Source organism: Chiloscyllium plagiosum, unplaced genomic scaffold (genome assembly GCF_037043375.1).
Source record: "Chiloscyllium plagiosum isolate Xiang-an unplaced genomic scaffold, Cpla_swu_hap1 HiC_scaffold_15, whole genome shotgun sequence".
Classification (NCBI taxonomy): Eukaryota; Metazoa; Chordata; class Chondrichthyes; order Orectolobiformes; family Hemiscylliidae; genus Chiloscyllium; species Chiloscyllium plagiosum.
Window position 1 is genome coordinate 52,826,300 of NW_028270153.1, and position 23,330 is coordinate 52,849,629.

General features: G+C 42.8%; 1 protein-coding gene across 1 annotated transcript in view; it reads right to left on the minus strand.

Annotated features, from left to right (window-relative positions):
• The window catches only part of LOC122560035 (uncharacterized), a 123,804-nt gene extending 100,733 nt beyond the window's left edge, over positions 1-23,071 (minus strand). The window contains exon 1 of the mRNA XM_043710207.2: positions 22,762-23,071. Within this exon, the coding sequence (XP_043566142.2) occupies positions 22,762-23,034 (273 nt within the window). The 5' untranslated portion in view covers positions 23,035-23,071. The remainder of the gene's footprint in view (positions 1-22,761) is intronic.
• Positions 23,072-23,330: the final 259 nt, after the last annotated feature.

The window sequence follows — 23,330 nt, forward strand, 5'->3', positions numbered from 1 at the left end:
TTATGATTTTATAAATCTTTATAAAGTCACCCCTCAGCCTCCGTTGCTCCAGGGAAAACACCCCCAGCCTATTCAGCTTCTCCTTATACCTCAAACCCTCCAACCCTGGCAACATCCTTGTAAATCATTTCTTAACCCTTGAAGTTTCACAACATCCTTCCACTAGAAGGGAGACCAGAATTGCGTACAATATTCCAAAAGTTGCCTAAATAATATCCTGTACAGCCACAATATGACCTCCCACTCTATACTCTGACCAATAAAGATAAACATACCAAACGCCTTCTTCACTATTCTGTCTACCTGTGAATTCACTTTCAAGGAACTATGAAACTGCATTCCAAGATCTTAGTTCAGCAACACTGCCCAGGACCTTACTATTAAGCGTATAAGTCCTGCTCTGATTTGCCTTTCCAAAATGAACACCTCACATTTATCTAAATTAAACTCCATCTGCCACTCCTCGGCCCATTGACCAATCTGATCAAGATCCATTGCACTCTGAGAAAAACTTATTCGCTATCCACTACACCACCTATTACAGTGTCATGATTTGGAGATGCCGGTGTTGGACTGGGGTGTACAAAGTTAAAAATCACACAATACCAGGTTATAGTCCAACAGGTTTAATTGGAAGCACACTAGCTTTCGGAGCGATGGTCCTTTACCTGATGAAGGAGCGTCGCTCTGAAAGCTAGTGTGCTTCCAATTAAAGCTGTTGGACTATAACCTGGTGTTGTGTGATTTTTAACTTATTTCAGTGTCATCTGCAAACTTACTAACTCTACCTCCTATGTTCACACCCAAATCATTTAGACAAATAACTAAAAGCAGTGGACCCAGCATCAATCCTTGTGGCACACCACTGATTACAGTGAAGTGGGGCTGGCACGAGACAGGGTGACACTAGACACACAGACACACAAGATGGCCCCTGAGCCATACATTGGCCACTTGACACACAAGATGACAGCCGAACCACAAAATGGAGAGAGACAGCGGAGCAAACACAGACACTGCCTGGGGCCACCAGAATACCAGCACAATGCACTCACAACCTAGTTTATTAGTTTAAGGCGAGTAGTGTATACTGCCCACCAAAGTGTCTGGGTCCAGCTAACACCTTTGATATAAATGCTAACTGTTTGATATGGACTCAATACAAATTGATAATAACCAGGGCTGCAGTAATCATCCCTTCAGGAAGAGTGATTAGCGCCTATTACTACAGCAATGGACTTCCGCACAGACACTGAAACTGACAATGTCTGTACTGAAACTGACAACGACCACGCTGAAATTAACAAAGGCTACGTGGGAACTGACAATGACTGCATCAAAACTGTCAATGATTCTGCAATGTTTACAATAAACAAACCATGTTACGAAGAAAATAACATCATCACTGACCTATTATATTTCAAAACGTATAAAAGTCTTTACATGTGCTCTGGGTTGAGAGAAGACTCGCAGCTGACCACTGTGCTGTTAGTGTCTTTCTCTTCCCGGAGCTCCAGTATTTCATTGCATAATAAACTCTGTCACTGAACCCCGACTCTGACTCCAAGACTGGTGATTTTCCCCCACAACAATTGGCGCTGCTAGCTGGGTCCTTATTACTGGTGCCCTGGTCGAAGGCCATGATCAGGGGGCCGGGGTAAGAACCAATTTGTACTTGCAAACGGGAAGAGTCAGACCGGGCCAGGGACACAGTTTAAAAAATATACCGATTGTAATGTCTAACTTACTACAGTGCTGAGTTAAAAATGTTATGTCCATGTTTGTGGAGAATAAGTGTTTAAGACTATTAACTGTTGTAAGAAACTGCTACTTGTGCTGAAACAGCCTGAAGACAAGGTAGTGCCTGTCTCAAAAGTCCTACCCTAAACTGGTTGTTAAGAGGGGTAGCCTCCCCAGGCGAAGGTTGGGATTTGAAGTGGGAATTGAGGAGCCAAGGGCACTCGGAGTTATAAAGCACAAGTGGCAAAGTCAGGTAACATTGGACTCTGTAGGGGCTAACAACGCAGAGTCCAGTTAGAGTTTAAGTTAAAAGTTGGGTGCTGTTTGTATTTATAATTTCCAATGTAGTGAGGAAGAGGAGCTGATCACTCTGACCAAGAGCCAAACCTCAGTGGAGTGCACATAAACAAGGTGGGGAGCATGACCATGATACCCTGTCAGTCTGTAGTAGAACGACAGAGCTTGAATAGTGGCAGTGGCCAAGAGGGTAAACAGTCCCACCAGTAGAGAGAACACCAGGCCAGAGGTAGGTTTCTGAGCCTATCAGAAGATGTTCGAACATTAGAGGTGGCCAGGAGGGTAGAGGAGTCCCGGTAGACAGCACACCTTTATTGAGCCAGCATTTCCAGCTGACCAGTAGGTACTGATTAATATTAGTGGCCAGGTGGATACAGAAGTCCCACCGGTAGAGAGCACACCTTGCTAGGAGGCTGTTATGGCCAGAAGGGTGGTGCTGGGACAGTATTATTAGCCAGGGGGTAGAGACGTTCCTGGCTGGGAACACTTTACTGTTGGTGGTATTGGGGGTACACGATCTGCTAAATGGCAGATCAGCAGGTTCTCTTGAAATACAAGGCAAACAGACAAGGATTGACAGAGCAAATGAAGAAAAGTGGTTGGGATCCATCCCGGACATTAGCACAATGAGAGATTGTGGATAGATTAACAGAAACGGAATAAAAGTTAAAAAAAAAGGATTAACGTTAATATACCAATTAGGAGGCCTAATTGAACAAGCGAGTGCCTCTACGAGTAGGGCAGGAAAGGACCAGGAACAAGTTAAAGAGCTGGAGTAGAAGACAGAATACAAGAGTTAGAGCAGGAAACAATGTAAAATACTGCAGACATTGCAACGGAATAGGACACATCGAAGCAGTGTATTGGGAAAAGCATGTGGCATTCCCTAGCACCACTTGGAACACTGTGGAACCACGGGAATCTCGAGGTCAGCAGAGCTGACAACCAGCTGCCCCCATTCATACAGTAAGGAAGAGGGGAGAATTTACATGCCCACAGTAATAGGAGAGAGGAAATGTGAAATGCCAGTAAATACAGGAGCGACTGTATCCATCACAAACTTACCCTTACCCCACACAAATAAAATGATTCAGTTAACTGGGGTAGGAGGGGATAAAACACTAGTTTACCTAAGCGAAACTACCCTCGTAGAAATAAATAATATACATCTCCCCATGAAATTCTATGTGTGCCAAAATAATGAGGGCACCATAATGGCTAATGCTCTCATGAGAGAATATCATGCTCTAATTGATTGTCTGAAAAGGGAAATTGATTTGGCCCAGACAGGACAGTCGAAAGACCGAGAGTGGGAAACGTACAAGTCACCTTGAAACTATTAAAGTTGCTCCAGTCACCAGTAGGGACTGGAACCCCGGAAAGGGGGGATTCGGAGCCATCTGCACCTCTGTTCCCGGAGCATAGGCAGAAACAAATTAGGTACAGGTCTAGTTAATATTGACCTGATAAGGGTTCTCAAACCAGAGCATAAGCCCCACCAGCAATACCCAATAAAACCCGAAGCAGAAGAAGCAGTTGTGGAGATAATAAAAGGACTAGTGAAATAGGGAATCCTGAAAGCAACCACAAGTACAACTAATTCCCCGACGTGGCCAGTAATAAAGACTGATGGGAGCTACTGGCTCACCATTGATTATACAGGACTAAATAAGGTCACCCCCAAATTGTACTCCATTGTAGCAGACCCCTCCACCATTTTAAACGGCTTGGCCCCTGAACACAAGATTTTCACTGTTGCAGACATAGCCAATAGGTTCTAGTCTATACCATTATACCCAGAGTCCCAGGATAAATTAATAGTTAGGGATAGGGGAGAAAAACCCAGCTCAGGGAATTCTAGACATGGGAACCGAACAACTGTGCGGAAATAGCTACTGATGAAGATAGCGGGAGAGTAAAGGATATTCCCCTACACACAGCCAAGGAGACCCCCTTCATGGACGAGTCAAGAAAATACGTAGCAGGGTTGCCCCGAACAGGATGGGCTGTGGTAAATGATGAGTTAGAAACTGTTATGTCCGGAAGGATTGATGGAAATCAGTCCGCAAGGTACCAGAAATGGTAACACTCACCAAAGCACTTGAACTAGCAAAAGGAAAAACCCTGAATATGCATACCATCAGTAGATATGCCTTCCGTGTAGTCCATGACTATATGGTGGCATGGGGCAAAAGAGGTTCACCACTGCAGGGCAAGCCCCTAGCAGACACCAATTAAGAATTCAGGCACTATTACGTGCCAGTGAACAGCCAAAAAAGGCTGCAGTAATTAAAATAAAAGTCCATCAAAAGGAACCAGAAAAAGAGAGTCCAGGTTGGCTAAAATTCAAAGGAAACAAGACAGCAGACTGAGCTGTTCAGAAAGCCCTAGAACAAGAAGCCATAGACGAAGCTGCAATAGCCACTACTGAATTAGCAAAAGACGCTATCCAAATTCAGCAGCTATAGGAGGACACCCCACAGGAAGAGAGAGAGCAATGGAAACTGCAGAGGACATTCAAAGGGGAAGATAGTGTCTGGAGATGAGCAGGTAAGGTGGTAGCAGCAGCAAGTATACAGAACACATTGCTTGAACTAAACCATGGGCTCTCCCATCTAGGTCGACAGGCCATGATAGCAAGCCTAGGGAGACAGTGATGGTGGAAGGGAATGGGAAGAGATTTGGCCAAGTACTGCTGCAGATGCATGGTTTGTGCACAACACAACCCAGGGAGACCCATACAAGTTAGGATGGGTCCCCAGCCAGACCTAGGGGACCCTGGGAACACCTTCAGATGGATTTTACAGGGCCACTACCAATTTCCCATGGGAAAAGGCATTGCCTGGTCATCACAATTCACATGGTCGGGAGATGCATTCCCAACCAAATACTGCACTGAAACCACTGTGGCCAGAATATTAATGGAGGAGGTAATCCAAGGTGGAGGGGTGGGGGTGCCCCCTCCAGATCGACTCCGACCAAGGGACGCATTTTACAGGCTAAATCATGAAGACTGTCTGCCAATTACTCAGAATTAGACAAAAATGTCACATTCCTTATCACCCCCCAGAGGTCGGGGATGGTCGAGAGAATGAATAGAACACACAAAAATACTTTAAGGCTATACGAGCCTCAGGCAGAATATGGGCTGAAGTGCTGCCAGCCATACTAATGAGATTAAGAGCCATACGAATCAGGCAACTGGGTTAACATCATATGAATTAATGACCGGCCGAGCAATGCAATTGCCAGAGGCAATAATCAAAGGTGGCACGATGTGGGTCCATTAAAAGACAAAATTGGGGGTTGGGGGAGGTAGTAAAACTAAGCGCCCAATTGAAAGGAATATGGAAATCTGTAATTGACAAACAGGACAAAAAGGACAAGGCAGGGGAACTCAAAATCTTCCCTGAGGTCCCAGCAGCAGGAAGCCATGTCCTGGTGCGAGCACTGCCCGACAAACCAGGCTTTGCCCCAAAATGGAATGGGCCATACGACGTGGTAATAAGTGGGGACACCTGGACCTGCATAGACATTAAAGGAAAAGGCACACGGAAGCACTGGACCCAACTAAAACCATTTAAAGACTCCAGTGACCAAACTAATGTCATTGTCCATTCCCCAGGTGCAAACAGGAACACAGACCAGATGGTCATCCCAGGGGGAGTACGGAAAACATAACAGAACAAACCATACAGAAGTATGACTACACCTTCTGATGGAAACAAAGACTGATAATTTTATTTTAACTGCAAAATGTATATACCTATCTGTATTTCACTGTGTTTAAGTGTCACGACTGTCAGGAGCATGTCAGGATTTGATGATAACCTCTTGTATAAAACCCACCTAAGTTTACATGGAAACCGAACTGTCTGCTACCCACTAGCACGATCAGTAGAATCCCTACTTATGGCCACCCCAGTGTGGACCCCATCCTGACCTGTATACAGTGGACACCTCGGGAGTATTGTGTACAGGGCAGATAGGGAAATACAAACGGGGACTTCAGGGAAGATGTGTACAGCTGGGCAGCACGAGGGTAAGACCCATTTAAAAGATGGTAATTACCTACTCTGTTTCACAGGGCAGGGATGGGGATGCATTTACAACCTGCTTCGAAAGATGCCTCATGCGCCCAGACACAGGACACTTATCAGCAGTGTATAGTCACTAGGGGACAGTTTACCTGCACTGCAGCGAGCAGGCATGCTTGAATGTGACAGCAGGCAGACAATTCATATGCGGTCAGTGCAATGGCGCACATGTCAGCTCTGTACATTGGATGTACCCATTCGATACTTACTAGCTGGGGGAAGGGGGCACCTGGGGGATCAGGGGCAACATGAGTGGACAGACAGATGGAAGGACAATGAATGTTACCGAGCAGCGAGGGGATTTGTTTTTCTATTTAAAGAGACTTATGCGACAGACATCCCAGACCTCCCAAACCTGTTCATGGTAGGAACAATTGCGCCCCTTACTGTACCATACCCCATTGGGGGACATGTTCAGAGAAGGAGAGTGACCCGCTCCATCAGTCAGGAGTGCTGTACTGACTGGCAGGTCCCCACCACTTTGGGATCATCACTGGGATATGAATTCTTGGGATCTCTATCTTTGGAGGGGGGTCCAAAGGGGTCCAGGGGTCGGCAGTGCTAAAAACTGGAATTACCTTCTATGTGGCCTGACTATCTTAGGCAATGATACCTCAAAAGCTCTGGATGCAATTAATACAGAGCTGGCTGAACTCAGATTCTACACACAGCAGACACATTACACGGTGGATTATCAATTAGCACAGCAAGAGGGAATTTGTACAATTATTGGTGAGAATTGTATTACCCATGCCTCTTATAACATTACAGAAGCCATCAAGTATATCCGAGACCAGTTAGATAACTTTCGACAGGGAGCCACAATTAGAGACAGCTTGCTAAATTGGTTGATAGGTAAATCTTGGGGACCCTCATTGCACTCATGCTGGTATTCTGTTTGGGTCTCAGGTGCTTAAATCTCTGCTGTAAGGCACTACCGATGAGAACTGTACTAGCAGTGAATGTCACCACAGAAGAGCCCCCAATGAAATTGGCACTCCATGATACCCCTCGGGAGGAGAAGCTCCTAGAGATGACCCACCTCTACATGCAAATTGTGTGGTCTGTGGGAGATCTCCGAAGTCACCTCCTTGACCACAAAGGGGGGAATGAAGTGGGAGATGCACGGGGCAAGGTGACACTCAACACATGGACAAACAAGATGACCCCTGAGCCATAAATTGGCCCCTTAATGCACAAGATGGCAGCCAGACCAAACTATGGAGAGAGACAGCAGAGCAAACACAGACACTGCCTGGGGCCAACAGAATACCAGCACAATGCACTCACAACCTGGTTTATTAGTTTAAGGCAAGTACTGTATACTGCCCACCAAAGTGTCTGGATCCAGCCAACACCTTTTACAGAAATGCTAACAGTTTGATATAAACTCAATGCAAAGTGATAATAGCCAGGGCTGCAGTAATCATCCCTTTCAGGAAGAGCGATTAGTGCCCATTATTACAGCAATAGACTTCCACGCAGACATTGAAATTGACAATGTCTGCACTGAAACTGACAATAATCGCATTGAAATTAACAAAAGTTGCGCCGGAACTGACAATGACTGCATCAAAACTGTCAACGATTCTGCAATGTTTACAATAAACAAACTATGCTACAAAGACAATAACCTCATTACTGACCTTTTGTATTACAAAATATATAAAAGTGTCTTTATCATATGCTCTGGGTTGAGAGAAGATTCACAGCTGACCACTGTGCTGTTGGTGTCTTTCTCTCCCCGGAGCTCCGGTATTTCCTTATACAATAAACTCTGTCGTTGAACCCCGACTCTGACTCCAAGGCTAGTGATTTTCCCCACAGCAACAGGACTCCAGTCTGAAAGGCAACCCTCTATCACCACCCACTGTCTTCTACCTTCGAGCCAGTTCTGTATCCAAATGGCTAGTACTCACTATTCCATGTGATCTAATCTTGCTAACCAGCCTTCCATGAGAAATTTTATCAAACATCTTACTAAAGTCCATACAGATCATGTCCAGTGCTCTGGACTCATCAATCTGCTTTGTTACATCTTCAAATACTCAAGTTAGTGAGCCATGATTTCCAACACACAGAGCCATGTTGACTATCCCTAATCGGTCCATGCCTTTAAAAATACATACAAATCCTGTCCCTCAGGGGATTCCCTCCAACAACTTGCTCGCCACCAATGTCGGGCTCATCAGTCTATAGTTCCCTGGCATTTCCTTACCATCTTTCTTAAATAGTGGCATCACATTAGCCAACTTCCTGTTACATGAAAATGCTTAATTTGAACCATTTTTATTTCTAATCAACCTGTTCAAGGATGCCATTAACACTTCTGGAGCAACAAACTAAGTCAGATCCAATCGTCTGAGCTACCATTTAATTCCTTCTCCCATCTCTCCCCAAGTACTGCTGCAAACTACATACCTTCTCTGCAGCCCATGAAGAGCTACTTCTCTTATTGTCCAAAAAGTTACTTATCTTATTACTTATCACTCTATAAATACAACACCCATGCCAATAAAGCACTGACCTAGCATTCTCCTCCTCCAACGCTACTCCTCCTTCCTCACAACAGTGGGCGGCACGGTGGCACAGTGGTTAGCACTGCTGCCTCACAGCGCCAGAGACCCGGGTTCAATTCCCGACTCAGGCGGCTGACTGTGTGGAGTTTGCACATTCTCCCCGTGTCTGCATGGGTTTCCTCCGGGTGCTCCGGTTTCCTCCCACAGTCCAAAGATGTCAGGTGAATTGGCCATGCTAAATTGCCCGTAGTGTTAGGTTAAAGGGGTAAATGTAGGGGTATGGGTGGGTTGCGCTTCGGCGGGTCGGTGTGGACTTGTTGGGCCGAAGGGCCTGTTTCCACACTGTAAGTAATCTAATCTAAACAGTAGTCAAATGATGTCCCTAACTTTTTTGCTCCAGCTTCTTCACTGCCTTCATTCACCCTTATATGCTCTATTATTATCTCAGCCCTCCTCTCTTTCCCACTGAAAGCACTCCTTCCAATCACTCCTCACTGTCTCCTTGGTATCAATGCTTGTTAGACAGTACAACTAAGATATCACTTATCCAATATTTATTGCTTCAAACAAAAAAGCAACTAAATAAAGCTTAATTGAAGAAACAGTGGTTAAGATTTTACAGATAAAATTTCGATGTCTTAATAATATGTACTGTTCTTAACGCGGAAATCAATGAACATATCATAGCAAGGAAGAGAACCTCCTTAAGTTGAAAATCACAAACATGTCAGTCAATTTGTACCATTCCAGCAGCAGCTTTACTAAGCCGGTATTTTGTCCTAAGTCTGTCTATGCAGGTAATGGAGCTACACATTCATTGCTCTTGAAACTTACCACTCCAAGTCAAGACTACAAATTAATAGCAAAAACACCCTTTTAATGTCTGCAAATCAAACTCCCTTTCCCTGAAAATAAATACTAAGGAGAGCTTTCATTGCGCTCAACAAAATTCACACCCCAAGATGCTCCATGGCAACAAAATCTCTAAAGTTTTTGAGCTCAATTGTCCCAGCAAGTCATGGTTTCCTGACTATAGATCAACATCTAAAAGCCTTTATAGAGCACTCTAATCATGGCCAAATCAGATCTTGTTCCAATGAAAAGATACATTTTGAAGCTTCAAAATACATAAATCACCAATGAGTAACTCCATGGGGTTAAATGGCTGTTTGCAAATATCTAATTTTCTATCTTCTCAGGTTTCTTTTATCTCTTCACCCTGAGGTTGTCAGGTATTTTTAATTACATAGTGCAAGGCAGCAACATCCTAAACTCAATCTTATTTTCCGTGCCATGACTGATTTTGGGTGTGACCTCCTCTTATAGTCTCTCTCTCTCTCTCTCTCTCTCTCTCTCTCTAGCACTTCAGCAAACTGAATAACTTTCTGCTAAAATTAATAATGTACAACATAACCCTTTCTTACTCAATCCAAATGCTCCCCCCTCTTAATGGGATGCACATCACCACACAATAATAGCACGAATTTGCTCCAAATTGAGAATTTCCATCTACAATGTTTTATACCATCAATCACAGAATGAATTATAACAGTCAGGAGCTCAGAGCAGCCCACTGAGATAGGGAATGGGAGGTCAGAGAGAGGATAAGCCAGCCTATGGAGATTTTAGGCAACTAATATAGACTGCTCACAGAATACTATCAGATTCAAACAGTAACGGTTGACAAACATTTTGGCATGCCCTAGGACACTGATGGGCAGTATAATAACATGTGCTCTTGACTTCTGTTGTATTCAAAATAAAATGCATGTTTAAATCATTAACTAGCTGACTATGCTGTTGATTGTGATTGAACCAAGTGTACACACAGGAGACTGGATTGCAGTGTGCTGTATTAATTAGTCATTGAATTTGAAACAGGCTGATGTTTTTAAAGAGTTTAGTTTCTTTCTTCTTCCTGAACTTTGTAGTCACTACTTGCAGTTGGATAGCTTCCAAAGAGCTCTTTGGTGCCAGCTGCAACATGGAGATGAGTGAAGTGATGATCTTCATTGCTGGCATGAATGCAACACAAATGATGGTCTACTCATACAGATTTTCATAGAAGGAATGTTCACAGTTATACATCCTGAAGAAGGGCAACACATTTTCATCCCTGACCCCAAGGAAAAGACTTTGTCTATTTATCCTATCCATGCCCCTCATCATTTTGTAAACCTCTATAAGGTCACCCCTCAGCATCTGACGTTCCAGGGAAAACAGCCCCAGCCTGTTCAGCGTCTCCCTATACCTCAAATCCTCCAACCCTGGCAACATCCTTGTAAATCTTTTCTCAACCCTTTCAAGTTTCACAACATTCTTCCAATAGGAAGGAGACCAGAATTGCACGCAATATTCCAACAGTGGCCTAACCAATGTCCTGTGCAGCTGCAACATGACCTCCTAACTCCTGTACTCAATACTCTGACCAATAAAGGGAAGCATACCAAATGCCTTCTTCACTATCCTATCTACCTGTGACTCCACTTTCAAGGAGCTCTGAATCTGCACTCCAAGGTCTCTTTGTTCAGCAACACTCCCCAGGACCTTACCATTAAGTGTATAAGTCCTGCTAAGATTTGCTTTCCCAAAATGCAGCACCTCGCATTTATCTGAATTAAACTCCATCTTCAAAGTTTGCAACGGACAGCTGGAACTGACAACCGGAAGTGGCAGGTTCAAACCACTACAAATGGCGGAGGAAAGATCACAGAAGCGCTTCACAGGAGGCTCCCAAGCACTGAGGATGTCACCTAGACAGGGACGAAACGTCTGCAACACAAATTCCCAGCTCAACAAACAGAACCACAACATTAAACTCCATCTGCCACTTCTCAGCCCATTGGCCCATCTGGTCAAGATCCTGTTCTAATCTTAGGTATTCCTCTTCGCTGTCCACGACACCTCCAATTTTGGTGTCATCTGCAAACTTACTAACTGTACCTCTTATGCTCGCATCCAAATCATTTATGAAAATGACAAAAAGTAGAGGACCCAGCACCGATCCTTGTGGCACTCCACTGGTCAGAGGCCTCCAGTCTGAAAAACAACCCTCCACCACCACCCTCTGTCTTCTACCTCTGAGCCAGTACTGTATCCCAATGGCTCATTGTCCCTGTATTCCATGAGATCTAACCTTGCAAATCAGTCTCCCATGGGGAACCCTGTCGAAACGCCTGACTGAAGTCCATATAGATCGCATCTACTGATCTGCCCTCATCAATCCTCTTTGTTACTTCTTCAAAAAACTCAATCAAGTTTGTGACACATGATTTCCCACGCACAAAGCCATGTTGACTATCCCGAATCAGTCCTTGCCTTTCCAAATACATGTACATCCTGTCCCTCAGGATTCCTTCCAACAACTTGCCCAACTTGCCCACCACTGAGGTCAGGCTCACCAGTCTATAGTTCCCTGGCTTGTCCTTACCACCTTTCTTAAACAGTGGCACCGCCTTTGTCAACCTCCAGTCTTCGGGCACCTCACCTGTGACTATCGATGATACAAATATTTCAGCAAGAGGCCCAACAATCACTTCTCTGGCTTCCCACAGAGTTCTCGGGTACACCTAATCAGGTCCTGGGGATTCATCCACCTTTACCCTTTTCAAGACATCTAGCACTTCCTCCTCTGTAATCTGGACATTTTGCAAGATGTCACCATCTATTTCCCTACAGTCTATATCTTCGATATCCTTTTCCACAGTAAATATTGATGCAAAATATTCATTCAGTATCACCCCCATTTTCTGGCTCTACACAAAGGCCACCTTGCTGATCTTTGAGGGCCCCTATTCTCTCCCTTGTTATCCTTTTCTCCTTAATATATTTGTAAAAACCCTTTGGATGCTCCTTAATTCTGTTTGCAAAGCTATCTCATGTCCCCTTTTTGCCCTCCTGATTTCCCTCTTAAGTGTACTCCTACTTTCTTTATACTCTTCTAAGGATTCACTCGATCTATCCTGTCTATATGTTACATATGCTTCCTTCTTTTTCTTAACCAAACCCTCAATTCCTGAAGAAGGGCTCATGCCCGAAATGTCGATTCTCCTGCTCCTTGGATGCTGCCTGACCTGCTGCGCTTTTCCAGCAACACATTTTCCACCTCAATTTCTTTAGTCATCCAACATTCCCTATACCTACCAGCCTTTCCTTTCACCCTGAGAGGAATATACTTTCTCTGGATTCTTGTTATCTCATTTCTGAAGACTTTCCATTTTCCAGCCATCCCTTTACCTGCGAACATTTGCCTCCAATCAGCTTTCGAAAGTTCTTGCCTAATACCGTAAAAGTTGGCCTTTCTCCAATTTAGAATTTCAACGTTTAGATCTGGTCTATCCTTTTCCATCACTATTTTAAAACAAATAGAATAATGGTTGCTGGCCCCAAAGTGCTCCCCCATTGACACCTCAGTCTCCTGCCCTGCCTTATTTCCTATGAGTAGGTCAAGTTTTGCACCTTCTCTAGTAGGTACATCCACATGCTGAATCAAAAAATTGTCTTGTACTCACTTAAGAAATTCCTCTCCATCTAAACCTTTAACACTATGGCAGTCCCAGTCTATGTTTGGAAAGTTAAAATCCCCTACCATAACTACCCTATTGTTCTTACAGATAGCTGAGACCTCCTTCCAAGTTTGTTTCTCAATTTCCCTCTGACTATTAGGGGGTCTATAATACAATCCCAATAATTTTATCATCCCTTTCTTATTTCTCAGTTCCACCCAAATAACTTCCCTGGATATATTTCTGGGAATATCCTCCTCAACACAGCTGTAATGCCATCCCTTATCAAAAATGCCACTCCCCCTCCTCTCTTGCCTCCCTTTCTTTCCTTCCTGTAGCATTTGTATCCTGGAACATTAAGCTGCCAGCCCTGCCCATCCCTGAGCCATGTTTCCATAATTGCTATGATATCCCAGTCCCATGTTCCTAACCATGCCCTGAATTCATCTGCCTTCCCTGTTAGGCCTCTTGCATTGAAATAAATGCAGTTTAATTTATTCGTCCTACCTTGTTCCTGCCTGCCCTGACTGTTTGACTCATTTCCGTTCTCAACTGTACCAGTCTCAGATTGATCTCTTTCCTCATTTTCTTCCTGGGTCCCACCGCCCCACCTTACTAGTTTAAATCCTCCCGAGCAGTTCGAGCAAATTTCCCTGCCAGTATATTAGTCCCCTTCTAATTTAGGTGCAATCTGTCCTTGTACAGGTCACTTCTACCCCAAAAGAGATTCCAATGATCCAAAAATATGAATCCTTCTCCCATACACCAGCTCCTCAGCCATGCATTCATCTGCTATATCCTTCTATTCCTGCCCTCATTAGCTCGTAGCACGGGGAGTAATCCAGATATTACTACCCTTGAGGACCTCCTTTTTAAATTTCTGCCCTAACCCTCTGTAATCTCACTTCAGAATCTCAACCTTTTCCCTTCCTATATCATTGGGTCCAATGTGGACAATGACCTCTTGCTGGCCCCTCTCCACCGTGAGAACATTCTGCACCCTCTCTGAGACATCCTTGATCCTGGCACTAGGGAAACAACACACCATTATGCTTTTTTCCCTGCTGGCCACAGAAACGTCTGTTTGTACCTCGGACTACAGAGCCCCCTAACACAATTGATCTCTTGGAAGCCGATGTACCCCTCGTTGCATTGGAGCCAGTCTCAATACCAGAAACTTGGCTGTTCATGCGACGTTCCTCTGAGAATCCATCACCCCCTACATTTTCCAAAACAGCATACCTGATTGAAATGGGTATATCCACAAAAGACTCCTGCCCTTGGTGCCTACCTCTCTTACCCTTCCTGGAGTTAACCCATCTATGTGACTGTATCTGAGACTTTCCTCCCTTCCTATACCGGCCATCCATCACATACTGTTGTAAATTCCTCATCGCTTCTAACTTTCTCTCCAACCAATCCATTCGATCTGATAAGATTCGCATCCAATAGCATTTATGGCAGATATAATCTGCAGTTACTCTTAAACTCTCTTTAAACTCCCACATCTGACAAGAAGTACATCTCACTGCAAAGGTAATTTTTGCTCCTTCACAATCTACAGACCCAGAAAATAACACCGTCTTATTCCTCTACAAAACAATGCACCAGGTTAAATTAATAGCTATGGCTTATATTTTAAGTTTAATCAAGAGACTTATCTCCACAAAACATATAATCAAGAAATAACCCACTGTACTCACTACTGCAGCCTTATTATTTCTTTTGGTTTTGACATAGAGGAAACTACTATTTTTCAAAATAATGCACAAACATACATAATAGAATCCCTGCAGTGTGTAAACAGGTCCTTTGGCCCAACAAATCCACACCCACCCTCCAAAGAGTATCCCACCCAGACCCATTCCCCTCCCCCATTACTCCACATTTACCTCTAACCTTCACATCCCTGAACACTATGGCCAATTTACCATGGCCAATTCACCTAAACTGCACATCTTTGGATTGTGGGAGGAAACCAGAGCACCCAGAGGAAACTCATGCAGACATGGAGAGGATGTGCAAACTCCACTCCAGACAGTTGCCCGACGTTGAAATTGAACCTGGGTCCCTGGTGCTGTGAGACAGCAGTGCTAATCAATGAGCCACAATGCTGCTTTGCAGCACGTTGCTTACATTTTAAATTCATTCATGAAATTCAGGCAACGCTGAACTTTAATCTCTAAGAGAAAATGAAGGTGAGCTGCCTTTTTGAACTGTTTTCAATCCAATTTTTGAAAGACATGTAGCAGTACTGCCACTGGCAGAGGCAGTGACTAGAACATAGATTAATGCGGCTACAAAGAGTTGTGCAGTGATCCAAACCATGTACAAATGAAGATTTTCAAGTTACTATAGATATTCTGTCAGAGATATACACATGGAGTGGCCGACAAACCAGAATCTAACAATGTACAATGACACAGAGTGGTGAATGCATGTCTCACACTGTCAATCACAAGGAAAACATCAATATCATCGCACTAGCAAAAGGTTTGCACATTTAAATGACATGACTATGGTAAGCTTACCTATTCAGTACTGGTTAAGATTGGTACAGGGGCAAATACTAATCTACAAGCAAATTCAAATGCTAAATTAGGGAATTTAACTACAGTTTTAAACAACAGCACAGCTTCAGCTTAAACAAATGAGCTGACGATTTAACTCATTAATATTTTATAGGCTTTGCTGTGCATAAAATAATTGACATTCTTATCTACATAACATCAGATTAGTTCACTGTCCAATTCTTTGGAATGATTGACAGAGGAAGAAATAATGTACCTTTCTTTGGCTTAAAAGTCAATGGAGCACAGCTTTGTGTGCATCATTAATTTCAGCTTGCAGGACAAGTGCTTATCACATGTACAGTCTTCTGCAACAGCAGGATAAAGTTTGAAATGTTCTGTTCCCAGTGTGTGGACCTTTATTGACAGGTCTATGGGTCAGAGAATCAGTCGTCAAGGTCTGAAGCTGATGTACAGTGTTCCAGACGTTCTGTTTAATGATTAGAAAATCACTAAATAACTCAGGTTTCTGCAAATACATTACTGGGAATACTAATCTTTAGATATCAAAGAAAAAAGAAAATGCTCTATTCCGTAGCAGTGATGTATCAATTAGTACAAATGTATGCACAGCACTCACTAATTAACATACTGCAGAAATGCAACACAAAATATTGCCTCTGCCCACTGTAAATGAAATTATAATTCATTTCAATTTTTCGACAAAGCATATGGAAGATGTCTTCCTTCTAAAGTTTACTCATTAGGAAATATATTCCATCAGATAATCGCTGAGCATAAAGCATTAACCAAACTGAAGAATGTCATGTCATAAATATTTTAGTGCTTTTGATAAGACATCCCAACTTAGAAGTGGGCGTACTGTTCATGGTTAATTTTCTAAGTTTGGACTACCTGAGATTGCCAGGGGATGCAAGTACAATCAACAGCTTTGTATTATATTTACGGACAACTGGAGTAGGTGTATCAAATATTGTGAAAGAGTTATAATATAAGAGAAGACATGACCTGCCTACTCCTTGGTTATTCATTTGCAAATCTTGTCTTTTCCAGATACCTAAACTAACTGGCAAAGTTATGGTGTAATTGTTGTCAGATTGACATAAGGTCAACTCCAGAAGAAATCCATCTCCATACAAAACCGCTGTCACCATTAATGGTAAGTTACCTCTCATGAGTGCAACCAACACTTCATCCACCACAAGATGTGCCCAACAAATGCTCAAGTTCCAACTTTATCATGCAATTTGTCATCTTATTAAAAACATATTGAAAACAACAAACATAAATGATAATAAATGCACTATCTACCAAGTTAGCAATTTCCTGAAGAAATTCACAAATTTATTAACACACAACTTTTTAAAAACAACTTCTCATTCTGAACCATTTGAACATTTGAAGAACTCCTTTTCAATATTCTTGAGGGGAGATTTGGAGTGATACTCAGGAGGCTTTAAATGAGTAAAGGTGGTTCAGGGGACCAAAGCGATAGTGAGCAAACAGAAAAGGCTGAGGCTCTTACTGTAGATAAAGGGAGCAAACCAAATAGTCAAGACAGAGAGAGAGAGGTAATACAGAAATATTAAACTTCAATGCAAGAGGCCTGACAGACAAGGCAAATTAACTTAGAGCATGGTTGGGATCATGGGAATGGGATAACATAGCTTGTACATGGCTCAGGGATGGACAGGAATGGCAGCTTAATGTTCCAGGGTACAAATGTTGTACAAACAATAAAAAGGGAGGAAAGAGAGCAAGAGGAGTGACTTTTAGTAGATAAATCCCTGAGAACTGATTAGGTGTTTCCCAGGACTTTATGAGAACCTAAGAAAGAGATTGCTGGGGCCTTTACTGAGATATCTGTATCGTCAACAGCCACGGGTAAGGTGCCAGAAGACTGGAGGTGCAATAATTCAAAAAAAGCTGTAAGGAAAAGCCAGGGTACTATAGGCCAGTGAGCCTTACATTAGTGGTGGGTATGTTGTTGGGAGGGATTCTGAGTGACAGGATTTATATGCATTTGGAAAAGCAAGGACTGATTACGGAAATTCACCAGAGCTTTGGGCATGGGAAATTCTCTCTCACTGGCTTAATTGAGTTTTTTGAACAAAGAAGATTGATGAAGGTAGATGTTGCTTATATGGACTTCAGCAAAGTGATTGATAAAGTTCTACATAGCAGACTGGTTAGTAAGGTTAAATTGCATGGATTCTAGGGGAACCTAGCCAAGTGGATACTATATTAGATTTAAGGTAGGAGATGGAGGGTGATAGTAGAGGTTGCTTTTTGGACTGGAGGTTTGTGACCAGCGGTGTGCATCAAGTATTGGTGCTGGTTCCATTGCTTGTCATCATTTATCTAAATTATTTTGATGTCAATAAAAAGGGTATGGTTGGTAAGTTTACACATAGCACCAAAGTAGATGGTGTAGTAGATAGTGAAGAAGATTACCTTAGAGTATAACAGGACCTTGATAAAATGGGCCAATAGGCCAAGGAGTGGCAAATGGAGTTTTATTTGGATAAATGTGAGGCACTGCATTTTGGTAATGCAAGGGAGGCTGTACTTAAACAATTAATGGCTGGGCCCTGGGAAACGCTGCCAAACAAAAAGTCCTATGGGTGCAGGTGCAATTTTCCTTGAAAGTGGAGGTGCAGGTAAACAGGGTGGTGAAGAAGGCATTTGGCACACTTGCCTTCACTGGTCAGAACATTGAGTATAGGTGTTGGGACATCACATTACAGCTGGACAGGACATTGGTGACATCACTTTTAGAATACAGCACACAATTCTGGTCTCTCTTCTACAGGAAGGATATCGTTAAGCCTGAGAGGGTGCAGAAAAGAGTTACAAGGAAGTTGCCAGGACTGGAGATTTTGCATTATATGAAGAGGCTGAAAACGCTGGGGTTTGTTCACCTGAAAGTCAAAGGCTGAGTGGTGACCTTATAGAAGTTTATAAAATCATCAGAAGCATGGATAGGGTGAATAGCCAAGATTGTTTTCAAAGATTGGGATGTCTGGTTGGCATGGACGAGTTGGGCCAAAGGTTCTGTTTCTGTGCTGAATGATCCTAAAACCTAGACAATCAAAGGAAATTAAGAGTAGGCTGGCAGTTAACATTTTACTTGATGCACAGCTGAGCTTGAAAAATGTTGCCAGCACTCAGAATCATGGGAGATCCCAGCAGTGCCAAGTACTTCCCCGAGTGGAAAGATAGGACAAGCTGAATCACCAGGTAATGTGGTAGGTTTCTCTGAATAGCACGATAAACCTTTTTTTAGCTTAAAAACAGGAAATCTCCATGAAATTCAGCAAAATTGATATTTAACTGATTTCTGGCCATTAGTGTCCAGAAATCTACTGATCTCTATCTTAAGCATACTCAATAATTGAATTTCCAATGGCCTTTGCGGGTAAATACTTCCAAAGCTTCACTACCCTACGGTTCATAGACTCCCCACAGCCAGGGGAAACATCCTACGGCATTTACCTTGCATAGCTCTGAAAGAATTTTCAATAAGATCTCCTGTCTTTATTCCAAACTGTAGAGCGGTCAGGTCTACTGTCCCCAGTCTCTCCTCTCAGAACAATCCTGCCATCCTAGGAATCAGTCTGGTGAATGTCTACAGCACTGCCTTGATGGTAAGTATATCCTTCCTTTGTTAAGGGGAAGAAAGCAGCATCAATTCTCTAGATGCAGTCTCACCCAAAGCTACTGATGTGAGACATCTGTACTCCTGTACTTAAATTCTCTTGTGATAAAAGCCAACAAACCATTTGTTTTTTTTTCTAATTACTTTCTGCATCTACATTTTAGTTTTCAGTCACTTATGAATGAATAGAGTTAAAGGTCACACAGTCACCACAACACTGATGAAGTAGCAGTGCTCTGAAAGCTAGTGCTTCCAAATAAACCTGTTGGACTCTAACCTGGTGTTGTGTGATTTCTAACTTTGTACACCCCCTCCAAATAATGAATGAATAGGAATGTGTCTAATGATCTCTTCTTACTAATAGGCCAAAGTTAAGCAAAGTCTGCCTTTTGCCAATTCTGACCTGTCTTTTATGAACATTGACGTCATATGATCTCTGTCATATACTTCAAAACTTCAGAACTTAAACAACTGGTGACAGCACAATCTAGACACTTATTGAGCAACTTAGTTGAACCTTTGCAGATATCAGAACTGAATTGCTAAAATACTGAAGTCTGCAGTACAATGTGCGAAAAGGAAAACTGACAGCCAACTGGAAAACAAGCATATTGTCTTTAAATAAAAACATATCATAGAATCATAGAGTTGCACAGTATGGAAACAGGCCCTTTGGTCCAACGCATCCATGCCGACCAGATATCGTAAATCAATCTAGTTCTATTTGTCAGCACTAGCCCATATCCCTCTCAACACTTCCTATTCATCCACCAATCCAGATGCCTGTTAAATTAGATTAGATTAGATTCCTCACAGTGTGGAAACAGACCCTTCAGCCCAAGGGGTCCACATTGACCCTCCAAAGAGCAACCCACCCAGACCCATTCCCTTACATTTACCCCTGACTAATGCACCTAACACTACGGGCAATTTAGCATGGCTAATTCACCGAACCTGCACATCTTTGGACTATGGGAGGAAACCAGAGCACGCGGAAGAAACCCATACAGACACAGGGAGAGTGTGCAAACTCCACACAGACAGCTGCCCAAAGCGGGAATTGAATCCGGGTCCCTGGCGCTGTGAGGCAGCAGTGCTAACCACTGAGCCATCGTGCTGCCCTCTAATGTTGTACTTGTGTGTCCTTACAACTTATTGTGTTCTTTCCACATAACTTAAGTTGCATTACTGGGAAAAATTTTTAAACAAATCTGTTTGTCATATATTTTTAATGTTCCATGACACTAAACTCACTTGGTTGATTTATTTTGGATAGTCATTTGTCATAGCATGCAAGCAGGATTTGTATCAGATAGTCTAAATTTAACAGCACATTTCTCAAAGCAAAATTACACATCAGTTAAATTCCCATCCAGTTAAACTGATCAATAATCAGAGATATCTAATTACTTGTTGGCAAATAACTTTTAATATAAGGATGCTGTCCCATTCAGTTCCTTGAACTGCTCATTGCCACTTTCACTCGGACAATTAGGGATAAGCTCCAAATTGCCACTCATATCACATTCAATTACATTTTCTTAAAAATAAATTTCTAGCCATTGATTTTACACCAAAATTGGATGAAGCTATCTCCAAATTTGGTATTTTTAACCTATTCGCTCAATTATCAGCACACCGTTGATGGTACATCATAAAAAAACACTGCATTTCCAGAGGGAAAGCTATTGATGCTATGTAAGAGTGGTGTCACAGGAAACCAATGCAATGTCAAATTTGCCTGCAATCATGAGCTATACCCAAGCAGACATTAGCACTTTCAGACAGAAAACACTTAAGCAAGGAAAAGAGAAATGGGGAGACAAGGACACCAAATATCTGGATGGTGTTGTCACTTTGTCTGGATGCACAGCTCCCATCTTTGATGATTTCCTAGAGAGCAGAGTACTGAAGGAAGAAGTCAGGAGTTCAATGTCATTTTTCTGAAAACCAGAATCTGTAGCATGCCAGGTAGACAGAGAAGGAAGATGGAAGACACAGCCATGGAGGAGGTGAAGAATAAGTTGATATACCAAAATCGCTCATTCTCTACTCAGTATACATTCCTTTTGAAATACATTCTTTAGACTATGAAATCACTTTGAAATATTGGATGTGAAAAGTGGAGTTTATAAATTAGACATATTTTAGACAGAACAGATGCTGGAACTCTGCTGGATTTCAGCATACAAGAAAGTAAGGATCACAGTCTAATAATTGTAATGAGGTCAGCCACATGGACCTCATAGAAGATGAGCTCCCTGACTGGGGCTGTTCATCTGGTCCAATTAGGGAGCCCTAACTGAAAGATATAAACAGGAGTGTCAGAGGTTCTGTCCACTCTGGAGAGCTGTCTCTGAGGGAACTGGATCAGTGTCAAGAACTGTCCGTGTGTAAATACAGGGTGACTTGGTGACAGCATACCAGCCTCGGTGGAGTTATTTCACACAGGAGCATGAGGAGGCCATTTGACCCATTGAGCTTTCTCTGTCATGCAACTACAGCATGGGTGATCTTCTATCTCATGCTCATTTCCTCCATTATCCATATATCTCCTGATGTCCTGAATGGCTAGAAATCCATATTCAATGACAGAGTTTTGAGAGGTGGAGACTTTCCAAGACTCACTACCCTCTGGGGATAGAAACTCCTCACCTCCCCAAGTTGAAAAACTCTAATAATGACACAATATGACCAAACTGCAGAATTAGAGCATGTCATTGTAAGAAAGTGGCAAGGACAAAGGCTTGCATAAAGGCCTGCGATTATGTAAGGTGAAGTGCAGTTCAACTGGCAAAAACCAGTATAAATGGGAAAACTGTAGGGGAGAGAGGACACAGATGACAGCAGCAGGGTTGGTAAGGAGGATTTTTTGGGTGGTTATCCTTATAATGAAAGGTGAGTTTTGATTGGCCAGAATCAAGTCAAACTCGGGGTTTATAGGAAACAGCTCGCAGGCCATATCCATGTCTTCTCATTTAGCATTGGGAGTTTCCCCACACACTGAAAAAAAATGAAAGTTTTGCTCTCTCCGTCAAAACAATTACTCTACAAACTTAGCTTAACTTGGTATATAACAGACTCAATAGTTCACTGGCACTGTATTAAACAACACAAACATCCATAACTAGTGTGTGGCTTTCGGCAAATATAAATATATTGTTGCAATTTATGTTCCAAAACGCCTCTTCTTTCACCTGCACCAAGACGCGGACCAAACAACTTCTCGAGAAAGTATCAAGTTACCAAGTGAAGTGGAGGTAAACAACAAGGAAGCTCGGTGATCAGGTTCGTTAAAGTAAACCCGAACCAAGTTCTTATTTTGCAAACGCGAACCAAATGCAACTTGGCATGAAGCAGACAGAAGTTCTGTTCCGCAGAAGCGAGTCTTTCTGCCCGGAACTCGGCTCTCACCTGGTGCATGGAACTGCAGTTTCCAGTCGACACGTCCATCCTGGTTAGGGGTTTATCCGTTTCGTCGATGCCCCGGCCCAGAGTGAGCTTCCGTGATTTTACAGCATTCAAAAACCACGCCTGTTTCTCAGCAGTCAAATCCTTGTTACGAATCATTATTGTCTCCGCTATTGTTATTATCTGGTTGTTTTTCAGGTCCAACCTTTCCCTCTGGCTGAATCGCAGTAACTTCCGCAAGTCGAGAACTTGGTTGGGGAGCTCACCTTGACTCATTCAGATTGTACCGCCCTGTGCAGTTTGACGGAGGAGGTTAAGATCATTATTACACTGTTATGGGTAACTTTAGGGACATTGCATTAATTATTACACTAGGTCTGGCGAAGACACTGTTCGTAATAGGGAAGCACTTTTGAGATGGGGCGGGCTTTAAGTTACGATTGGTAAATAATTATTGCTACGTAAACTGTATTACATTTTTAATATAATTTTTAAAAGATTGCCTTTTCGAGAGACAAGTGAATTAATGAGAGGGCACAAAGTAATTTGAGCCTGAGTCAAATTATTGTAGC